The 12045-nt window shown below is 34.3% G+C and overlaps 1 protein-coding gene across 5 annotated transcripts in view; it reads left to right on the plus strand.

Moving 5' to 3' along the window:
* Positions 1–12045, plus strand: part of DPH6 (diphthamine biosynthesis 6) — a 148400-nt gene that overhangs the window by 99238 nt on the left and 37117 nt on the right. For all 5 annotated transcript variants that reach the window (XM_041739762.1, XM_041739768.1, XM_041739752.1 and 2 more), the window contains exon 5: positions 345–463. In XM_041739762.1, the coding sequence (XP_041595696.1) occupies positions 345–463 (119 nt within the window). The remainder of the gene's footprint in view (positions 1–344; positions 464–12045) is intronic.

The following is a 12045-nucleotide window of genomic DNA, read 5'->3' on the forward strand; positions in this document are numbered from 1 at the left end:
GCTTCACAATTTTAATACCCAAGGAAGTTCTAAGAACAAGAATAATCATCCATCGGCATTTGGAAGCTTTTTAGCATAGATTTCTAAACTTAGAGTCTTACTAAAATTAATATTTGTAATCTGCCTGGAGATTTCATTTTTATCTGTTTATGCATAGCCTCTGGAAATTAAATATGTTTATGTTGTATATATAAACTTCATTATGCAAAACATGTTTTTTAAAGCATTTTAAATGCTAAAATCCTTGAGAGAAGCATTATGTTTAGAATCAAAGTAATTGCTGTGGATCCAAGTATAGAATATCAAGATATCATCTGATTTTTTTTTTTCTTTTTATTTTATAGGTGTAAAAGGCTTAATCTCCAGCCTTTAGCTTACCTTTGGCAAAGAAACCAGGAAGATTTGCTCCGAGAGATGATATCATCTAACATTCAAGCAATCATCATCAAAGTAGCAGCTTTGGGTACGTAGCCAGACTTTCAAGGGAGCTGTTACCACACAGATAATCTGTGTTCACTAATAAATAGTTACAACAGAAAAGGAGGAATAATTTAGAATGTAAAAATGTCGAGTCATTACTGAACAACTTGAGTAGGGGGAAGTTGAAGATGGGTTTTTGACCATTTACCAAAGGGATTACAAGTGCGCCTCATCGAAGGACAAACAGTGTATGTTCTCATTCATTTGGGGAATATGAATAATAGTGAAAGGGAATATAAAGGAAGGGAAAAGAAATGTTGGGAAATATCAGGAAGGGAGACAGAACATAAAGACTCCTAACTCGGGGAAACGAACTAGGGGTGGTGGAAGGGGAGGAGGGCGGGTGTTGGAGGGGAATGGGTGACGGGCACTGAGGTGGACACTTGACGGGATGAGCACTGGGTGTTTTTCTGTATGTTGGTAAATTAAACACCAATAAAAGTTAATTAAAAAAAAAAAAAAAAAAACAAGTGCGCCTCATCATTTTTCTTTTTTAAATGTATAACTACCTCTAAAATTATTATTATATTATGGTCCTTTGATTTAAGTTCTTTTTATGAATTTGGAACCTAGGTTCATAGGAAACAGGAAAAATAGGTTGATTTCTTTCTTTCTTTCTTTCTTTCTTTTTCTTTTTTTGAAGCTTCTTAAAATCTGTATTTGGCATAACGTGATATTTTTCATATATTTTTCAAACATATTTTGAATATGCTAAAATAGAATTATAGGCTTTGTGGTGTCAGAAATAAGCAAAGTGGTAGGTTTTTGCTGAGGATGGCAAGAAAATTATATTTGAGAGAATGCCATTTGATCAGTTAGCATAGACATAACAGGCAGGTGGTAATGTGATTCCAATATGGATATTACATACGAACACATTTAATTTGTTATTTTGAATTTTTATAATTATATTCACTTTCAAGAAACTATAGGGTTTAAGCTCAATGCATTTATTTCATGAGCCTATTACAGTAAATGCCCTGGAGCCTCAGGTTTCTCAAAGCCTAAATCATGTACTTCATTTGCAAGTTTACATTGCTGATCTCTGAAATAACAAGGTCTCAAGCTGTGGAAGATTTTAAAGACAAATTTACATTTTAAGCAATATTAAAAGAAAGATCCCATAATATTTCTCCCTGGTAAACACCAAGCTACTCTCTCCTTGTTGAAGGTGAAATGTTGTCTTTATTGGAAAGTGTTCTATAAAGAACTTGAAGTTGATCTCCTCAGCTGTTAACAAGAGAAAGATCAAGGTGTGGTATTCTCATTTTTGAGAAAAGGTTGCTCAGCAACGCTTATGATTGAAGTTCTCACTATAGATATATTTGTCCTATGAGTTTCTATATAAATCTACACAGAGTATGCTCTCTTGTTTTATCTGTTGCTCTCTCTTTTGGATTTTCTGAGATTGCCCAGTTCTAAAATGATTTTATGTGACACCTCACTGGACAGTACACATTCTGTCACTTTTACTGCTGGAGAACAGAATGGATTAGAATCCAAAGAGAACCTACCTCATTAGAAAGACAGAGCCATGAGATATAACCTTGCCAACACCTGTATTACAGTGTAACTGATTGTGCATGTCTTTTCATTTGTCTCTGTGGAAGTGTATGTGACTCTGTGGAGGGATTAGAGATGTTGTTTACCTGTATTATACTTTTGGATAAAGTGTAAAACTGAGCTAATTTGTCTAGAGCATTTCAAAGAAAAGTATAGATGTGATTTTAATATTTATAGGACATAGTTTCTGTTGATTACATAAAGGTGTGCAAAGATAAAACTTATTCTTGAGAACAGTGTTAAAGAATAGTTTCTGGAGTGGAACATTATTTCTAAGGACACAAAAACATGTAAATGATGTGAAATAGGTTTCCAAGCTCTCTTCCCCACCCATTTAAAATTTTCAGAATGGGTTTTAATCCAAAAGTGGGACAGCAGTATCTTTCCATAGGGAGAGGAGTTCAGCATTCAGCAAAGTTTTGTGGCCCATTAGATTATAGAGTAGTCTTAGAAAAGGGCCAACTCTACATGAACAAATAAAAATGTGTATCACAATTGTGTCATGTAACCTGGTCCCTTGTAGGCATCAGTGAACTCGTGAAATCTGCACATTAACAACTTAGTGTTTTAAGAACTTCCTGGTTTTTAGACTTATTTTAAAGAATGATGTACACATTTTATTTAAGAACAATCCTGCCTCTTTTTTTTTTTTTAAGATTTTGTTTATTCATTCACGAGACACACAAAGAGCGAGAGAGAGGCAAAGACACAGGCAGAGGGAGAAGCAGGCTCCATGCAGGGAGCCCAATGTGGGACTCGATCCCAGGACTCCAGGATCACACCCTGGGCCAAAGGCAGGTGCTAAACTGCTGAGTCACCCAGGGATCCTCAAGAATAATCCTGTCTTTTAGAAATATTTATTTTTAATTTTATGAGTATTACACAAATATATTCTTGCCACATAATGTTAATTTTTTGAAAAATTTATTTATTCATGAAAGACACAGAGAGAGAGAAAGAGGCAGAGACACAGGCAGAGGGAAAAGCAGGCTCCATGCAGGGAGCCTGATGTGGGACTCGATCCCAGGACTCCAGGATCACGCCCTGGGCCGAAGGCAGACACTACATCACTGAGCCACCCAGGGAGCCCCACATAATGTTAAATTTTTATAAAGTTTCCATGTGTTTCTTGTGCTCTCCTCTCCCTCCAGTCATTCCCTTTCCCAGAGATGTGTACCAGAGTAATAATTGATCATTTTTCTAGATCACTTTCTTTTTTGGTATCTGTATTGTGTGTGAGTAGAAATACTATAATTGCTTTATGGGTTTTAAACATTATGTGAGTAGTTATTCTGTGTATTGGTTGACAACCTGACTTTGTTACTCAACAGTATGTCTTAGGGATTTTTTCTATGTCAGTAAATGGAGATTTACCTCAAGTAGAGTCCTCAAACAGCTAACGCCTTAGTAGTCATGAGTCTTAGACTAAAGGCCATGAACCTGATCTAACAAATAACTCATGCCAGAACAAAATCCTAAACTATTTTTTCTATTTAAAAAAAATATATGTTTAAGTTAACATATAGTGTTTTATTAGTTTCAGGTGTACAGTTCCAACAACTAGTCTCTGCGTATTTAGTGCTTATCAAAATAAAGTGTACTCTTAATCCTCTTCATCTATTTATCCCACCCTCTACCCCCACCCATCTCCCCTCTGATAACCATCAATTTGTCCTCTCTAGTTAGGAGTTTTTTCTTTTAATCTCTTTTTTTTTTCCTTTGTTCATTTGTTTTGTCTCTTAAATTCCACATGAATGGCACTGTAACAGAAGGGGGAAAGTATAGTATGTAAGATTCTTGAATTAACATGATGTCCTATAATACTATTTGAAGTAGACTGTGATAACTTAAATATACAAAATGTCAACCCTAAAGTAACTGTTAAAAAATAAAACCATGTAGGTAACAGGGCAGTAGTGGAGCATGAATTGAATGCTGTAAGATTATCCAAAAGAAGACAATGAAGGGTAAAAAAAAAAAAAAGAACATAGAACAGGTGAGACAAATAGAAAGGAAAAGTAAGATGGTAGATTTAGACCTAATCATTCTAATAATTACATTAAATGTAAATGATCTCAACACCTCCAAACAAAAGGGAGGAATTTTCAGATTTGAATAAAAAACTAAAAACTAAGGCCCAGCAACTATATGTTGTCTATAAGAAATGTACTTTAATTATAGAAACATAGGTTATACCTAAAAGGATGGAGATATGGTAACATGAATTAAAAGAAAGCTGAACTGTTTATATTAACATCAGATAAAGTAGTCCTAGAACATGGATATTATTAGGGATAAAAAGGGGCATTTCATCATGATAAAGAGGTCACTTTATGCTCATGAGAGCATAACAATTTAAAGATTTATATACCAATAACAGAGTGTTAAGATGTACAACATGAAACTGATAAAGAAGAAATGGAGAAATCCACAGTTGTACATGGGGCTTTCAACATCTCTTTTCAGTAATAGTTAAACCAAGTAGACAGAAAATCATTAGGGATATAGGAAGTTTGAATAACAGTACCGACCACTTTGACCTACTTGGCACTTATAAAACACTCCACCCATTAACAGCAAGCTACATATTCATTCCAAGTACACATGGACCATTCAACAAGATAGACCTTGTTGTGGATCATAGGACGAGTCTCAGTATGTGTAATTATACTGAAATCGGGCAAAGTACTCTCTTTGACAACAGAGGAATTAAATTAGAGAAATATATTTTACTGCTACAAATACAAAGAAATGGACAGAAAATTTCATGGACATCCTGTATTTATTAACACTTTCAGAGCAGTTGGTGTCACTGAAAATTGGAATGGGCAGTTGATGTATTGGTTAATTAAAATGGCTGGTTAAAAAAAATAAAAAAGATTTAAGGGTTAGCTTAACCAATTAAATGATTTTGTACTAATATTGACTATAAAAGGAAGTAATGTCAAGACTCTACTGGGAAGATTTCTGGGATTAGGAGGTAAGAATGAGGTCATGGGGCACAGTGCAAATACACAACTGTATGCTTTTCCTATTTCATGAAGTTTCTTTTGTCTTGCTTGATCTGGTGGTCCCAGGGCTGACTTTAAAGTTGTATGTACCAAAGGAAAGTATTATAAGTGCACTAAACACAGTATTAATACCACTAAGTTTGACAGTGCATATGTTCTTAAACACTCTTAGGGTTATGCCATAGCATCATCTGTGTAGGCAAATTGAGGGCTGTCTGTAAACATAGGGCCATGTGTCCTGTGATTCTTTATCTGTCAGACTCTATAATATCAGCCTGAGACTGAGTCCAAGGAGACGTATTAACAAGGCTGCTGCTTATACTGGCCTTGTATCTACTGAGGCAAAAAGACCAATCTCTTCATAGGAGATATTAAGGTGCCTTATGAAGAGGTAGTAAGGCACCTATAAATGGCTTACAATTCCATGGAGGGGTGCAATCATGTGACCTCTGTGCCAGACTTCCTTGCTAGAAAATTTTAGGTATCCCTCTCCAATCTGATGCTGACTACTTAGCTGACGTTAAGAGAAACTTGGGACCTGTTTTTGCAGATTCTCTGATCTGAAGTTGCTGATGTTATAGGAGCTTTACTGGAAGATTCCACCTGATAATTTGGAGCAACTAAATGACAGAGTGCCACTTGATGATTCAATGTAGGGTAGTTTATTACAGTCACCACTCAGTTATTCATTTAAAGGCAGTAGTTAACCATTCTGATCATGTGTCTGCTGACTCAGTAATTACTAATGAATCATATATGTGTAAGATTCTGAACAGTAGAGCTTTTGCTCTCTTTGTGGGCACAAATCAAAACAGTATGTTGCTAAGACATTTACCTAGGTATAATGGAAAGCAGATTTCTACTGCCTGCCATAGCTTGGTCTAGTCCTTCGAATACAGAATATGTCAATGAAAATAGAATTTATTTAAGGAAACACTACCCTTGAAGAAGATCAATTTGGAGGAGATATAATTAATCAGTATTACTGATAACTCCTTTGTGCAGTTATGCAAAATACATTTATGGAAAACATAGGACACCCAGGCAGAGCTGTATTTGGTATAGTATACCACTTGACAACCTCATTGGACTTCGTTATTTTTGTGTGCAAACCATTTTCCTAAATTGCACAAATATTACTAATCTACTATGGTGATAATCCATCTTGTAGGTTGGTTGCTCTTGCCTCCTCTGTGCCCCATATTCTGTAGGGATTTGGGATACTGATCTTGAGGTACTACATCAGACCAAAATAATGTTCCTGAAAGCTCATCATGATGAAGAGGACTTACTAATCCAAATAGAGACACTAGAGGGAGCTCTCTTGCAGGAGACTAGCTACATCTAGAAATGGCCCTGGAGGGACAACTAAGCTTTAAATGACTGGACTAAGTATTTTACTTTAATGGAACATCATTATCAGTCAACAGTACAGGAAAAGGGCTTGTATCTTTACCCAGGAAAGACTGATTAATATTCTAATTATTATGGAAGTTGATGTTTTTAAAAGCAGTAACTGGGAGTATGAGATGCCAAGCTAAGGATGCTAACTATGGAAATATTATGGTTAGTCTAGATTATGGTGGGAATTACTGGACAGTGTGGCCTTTATGCTGGTTTTGTAATGGCCCAGGTACCGCAGATATAAAGGGGATTTGTCTTTCGCATGGTACATTGGTTGGGATTGGACAGATAAAGGAACAACACTATATTGTCCTGAAGAGAACATCTTGCATGATAACATCTGAAATCCAATGACTGTTAAGCCTGTACTGTGTGTTTGGGCTATAGTTATATTCTCAAACCAGATGTGGAATCCAGAATTTATTGAACAGTCATCTCTGGTCACCACTGCAGTCACTGTGAATACGAATGTGCACGAGAGAGTAGTTTTTGTTGGGCAAGAAATGGAGAATGTTAATATGATTCTAATTGACCTCACATGCTAATCTGGACCAGAGTATAGCCACTGTAACAGGGAAGGACCTGGAAAGCTGTTCTCATGGTCCTGGATCTCCCCCTTATTTGCTGTGCTTTTTCATTACTTCTGTTCTTTAAATATGTCTGCACAGTTAGGGTTTTCTGAGCAAATTTTACAGAAACTTGGGATGTAGGCTAAAAGATAAGCATTAAAATTTAATGTATGACTGAACAGTGAGAACTCCAGAGGGATTTATTCTCGGGAGGTATATGTTTGCATTTCAAGGATGAAGGAATGAGGCCAGGATCTTGGAGACCTCTGGGTTATAAAACTGAAGACACTAGTTTATTCCCCCTAGAAAGATTTTTTTTAACATTGTAAAGTGTGAGGACACAAGTCTTTTCCTTTACATTTTCAAGGAAACTCAGGAGAGAGGGAACAGCTGTCTCTTTTTTCCACAGTAAACATGCAGATTTATTTTTTCGGGATTCTTTACCTTCTGTAGAAGCAATTACTTGAAAGTAATTCTCATCATCTTGTTCCTGAGATAAGAGCTGGGGCAGAGAAGAGCCAGAGTGGTATTATCTACTTACTGTATGTAAGTACTAGTAATCATCCGTTCTGCTCCAGGAAACTCATGTTAGCATTCAGCATATTAATAAATATAGATATTAAAATTTTAAATATGAAACAACCTCATAATAACAATGCTGCAACTACTACCACCAATATAATTGTTGAGAATAGCTAAAAAGAATTTTTTATATATGTTTTTCTGAATTTTCCCTACCACTTTTTGAGCTCTGTATCTATTTGGTCTGAGCATAAAGCTATTATATACTGTATAATATTTTTGAACAGTTTTTGGAGATATAATTAGCATATGTAATCCACACATTTAAAGTGTACAATTCAGTACTTTCTAGTATAGTCACATGGTTGTGAAATTATCTCTGTAATCAGATTTTACAACATTTTTGTACCACCCAAGAGAAACTTGTATGCATTAGCAATCATTCTCCATTTTTCCCTAACCTTCCCCTCACATCTAGTCCTAGGCCCTACAAAGCTACTTCATATCTTTGTATCTATAGATTTGCCTATTCTATATATTCACACATTTGCCTATTTAATACGAATGGGCTCCTACAACATATGGTCTTTTCAGACTTGATTCTTTCACTTGGAATAATGTTTTCAAGGTTCATTTATATTATATCATGAATCAGTATTTCTTTTTATTGCCATATAATGTTTTGTGATGAATTGTCTTTTATATATATATTACTTTATTCAGTTTGCTATTACTTTGTTAAGGAATTTTGCATATATGCTCCTAAGAGGGGTTGATCTATAATTTTTTTCCTAGTAATGACAGGCGTGGGTAATAAGGTTACCCTTGCCTCATAAACCTTTGTGGTTGTTTCTTCTTTTTCTGTTATCTGAAAGTTTTTCCATAAGATTGGTATTAATGTTATCTTCAGTGTTTTGAAGTACTTATTGCTTAAGCCATCTGGACATTGAGCTATCTTTTGAGGAAAGTTTTCAAGGAGAAATTCAATTTCTTTGTTAGATTGACTGCTTGGATTTTCTATTTCTTATTTCAATTTGATAAATTTTGTTTTTCCCAGAGTTCTTCTATTTGTTCTAAGTTGTGAAAATTCTAGGTATAAAGTAATTCCTAATGTCTTCTCATTGTCCTGTCATCTAGAGTATCAGAAGTGATGTCATCTTTTTCATTCCAGTTGCTAATTTCTTTTCCTTGCTTGTATCCGTCTTCTAGGGATTTATCAATGTTATTAGCCTTTTGATTTTGTTGTTTTTCTATATTACGTATGGGTTTCCTATTTTATTAATTTCTTCTATCTTTATTATTCCTCCCCTTATACTCTTTTTGGGTTTAATTTGCTATTCATCATTTCTAACTTCTTTTTTTTAATTGAGATATAATTGACATTAACAACATTATATTAGCTTCAAGTGTATAACATGATTCAGTATTTGTATATGTTATGAAATGCTTTCTAATTACTTGATGCGTACATATACACTAAATTTCACCCTTGTTTTCTAGTAGCTATGTTTGAGCTATAATTTTTCCTTTAATTGCAGCTATAGTTGTATTTTCATTACCAATTAGTTCAAAGTAAAAAAAAAAAATTAGTTCAAAGTATTTTCTACTCTGTATTGAAATTTATTTTCTAACCCAGAGGTTATTTAGAAATGCGTTGCTTAATTTCATGCACTGCTTAATTTCCAAATATGAAAGTTTTGTATTTATGTAATTAATATCTAGCTCAATCACATTTTGTTCATATAACACACTCAGGAGTATTTCAATTCTTGGAAATTTTAAGGGGATGTTTTATAATCTAGTTTATGGCATAATAAGTTATTTCTAAGTTTTTAAATTTTATCCGTTTTTTCATCAATTTTTCATGACTCACTGCTTTTTTCTTTATTTTCTAGTTTTTGTATATAGAATTGTAATATCTTCTTTTCTGGGAGGGATTACATTAATCTTTTCAATAGAATTCTTTAACTTATTCTTTAAATATTGATATAAAAACTGCAGCAACATCTTTTCAGTTCTTCCTAATCAATTTAAGTAATTTAAGGGCTTAGGCCCATAGAAAGGCCAGAAATATTTTCCTATTAGAGATGTTTAGATTCCAGGGATACAGAGGATTGGTCTTTTATTCAAACTGACCTGCCATATTTTTTCAGAAATATATTTGATGTGTTGGATCTCATATGCACTAGTTTATAAGCTGATAATAGAGATGAATATGAACATCTTCAGAACTACATGCTCTGGTACTCTTGCAGTTAATTTATATATTGTACAGAATAGCCTGATACAGTACATTTGGGAATGCCACAGCCAAATAAAGAACATCTCTACCTCCTTTTTCTCCCCGCTTCCATAGATGCATATGTGAAGGACCTAAGTCAAGTTTCTAGAACAATGGTTTTTAACTTTTACTTCACATCAGAATCAACTATTGACCTTTTAAAAATCCTGTGCCCATGCTGCAACCCAGACCAATTAAATTAGAATATCTGAGGATGGAACTGAGACACATGTAAATTTTTAGAGCTCCTCAGGGAATTCCAATAGTAAATAATACTAGTCTACTGCAAGGATCCTCCAACTACTACTTGCAGGCTAAATCTGGCCCCCCACCTGAATATGTTTTTTTTTCCCCACCTGAATATGTAAATAAAGCTTTATTAGATGGTCTAATTTGGTGGTTCTGAGGTGAGGCATAGGTATTAGTATTTTTAAAAGTTTGCCGAGTGATTGAGTCTAAGGGGCAGCCAAGATTGAGGACTACTCTCTGCCTATAATAATAATCTGTTGTGCTACCTCTTAGACTTTTCAGTGTATGCCTAATATCAAAATGCTCATCCTCATTATATTCCATTGTTTCAGGTATTATTTCTCTAATTCTTGTAATAAAATTGTTCTAAGAAGATGTGCCGTGTTAATATGAACCGTTATAGCCTGTGGCACATTGCTGCCTATGCGCTATAGTTTAAGGAGTACCTTTTTATTTTATTATGGTTTAACTTGATCTTTAAGAAAGAATACTGGACTCAAAATCAAAATGTCATTTTGGTGCCTGATTTTATCATGTCTTAGCCTTGCAGTGTAGAGAATCTACTTAGATCCAGGACCTCCATTTTCACAGCTCCCATTTTCTTGTCAGTAAAACAAATGTTTTAGCATCTGTCCTACTAAAATGGGACTCTCTATCTAAAAAGGTTTTTTGATCAGCTTAACATGTTACACACATTATTACTGCTAGATGTGTCTGGGGGTAATCATGAATGACTTTTGATATGCAATGACATACATGAACAAATAAACTTAATAGGTGAGCTTTTCTCATACATTTCATTTGCTGTTTCATTTTCCTATGTGGCAAAAAAGCGTGGGTGCTGTATTAAGTGTACTGCAACATTCAGTCCAGTACACCTCTTTTTCTGTCTCCACCTCTAAAAAATCACTGGAAGTTTCCCATGCATGAGATGGAATACAGACAAGACAATTCAAGCCTCTTGATCATGGCTAGGAGATGTATTTTTCTGTTTTTGACAGGTCCAGAAAAGTCATTGTCTGAACTATGGTTGATTGAATCTTTTTTTTTTTTTTTTTATGGTTGATTGAATCTTGGAGCTTTTCGGCTTCTTATGCTATATTTGTTAATCTCACATTTTTATTTGGTTTTTAAAAGATATTTAAAATCACATGAAGTTATATGTTTTAGGGAACTGAATCAGTATCACAGTTTCTAAATAACAATGTTTTTAAATGACCCTAAAATGTTTAATTTGAAAGAAACAGGAACTGAATTCATAGTTGACATTGATGATGATTTACACTAATTTTTCTAGGAGGAAATGTTTGTATTTAAGCAGTTAAAAACATAATTATAATGGTTATTGCACAAAACCTAGCTTTTAGGGTCTGAAAGAGCAAGTGCTACAAATAGTTTTAGATAGTTTTAGATAGTAATTAGATTGAAAATCACTGATTTCCTTTCATTTCATTTTTTGGCTACCAGATAAAGATCTTATAAGAGTAAATTTCTCACCTGCCTCAGGCAGGAGTAATTAGATGTAAGCAAATTTAATGGAGCCTGTGTGCTCTGGGGCCATTCAGCTGTGCTTCGATAATTGCATTTTTTTTTTTTAAAGTATGAAGGTTGTTTAACATATCAAGTAGCAAAAAAGTTAAAGTACAGGTTATCTATTTATCTTTTAGGTAAATAACTGTAGTACTTTATAAACCAAACAGTAATGAATGTATTACCCAATAATAGACTCTAGTCAGGAGAAGCGAATGCAGCTGATGGTACGCAGTTATTCTGTCTGTGTCCCTAATTCATTAGCATTAGCATGACTTCAAACAACTTTCATCTTTGTTCCCCTTTTTCTATGTACTTTGCCTGTAAAAGTTCAAGGTCCACTTAAACAACATATTTGAACAAGTAGATATCGTTTCTATTTTAATCCAGTCTTTATGTATTAACAAGGTTAATTTTGTTTCAAGGCACAGATCCA

This window comes from Vulpes lagopus, chromosome 2 (genome assembly GCF_018345385.1).
Source record: "Vulpes lagopus strain Blue_001 chromosome 2, ASM1834538v1, whole genome shotgun sequence".
Lineage (NCBI taxonomy): Eukaryota > Metazoa > Chordata > Mammalia > Carnivora > Canidae > Vulpes > Vulpes lagopus.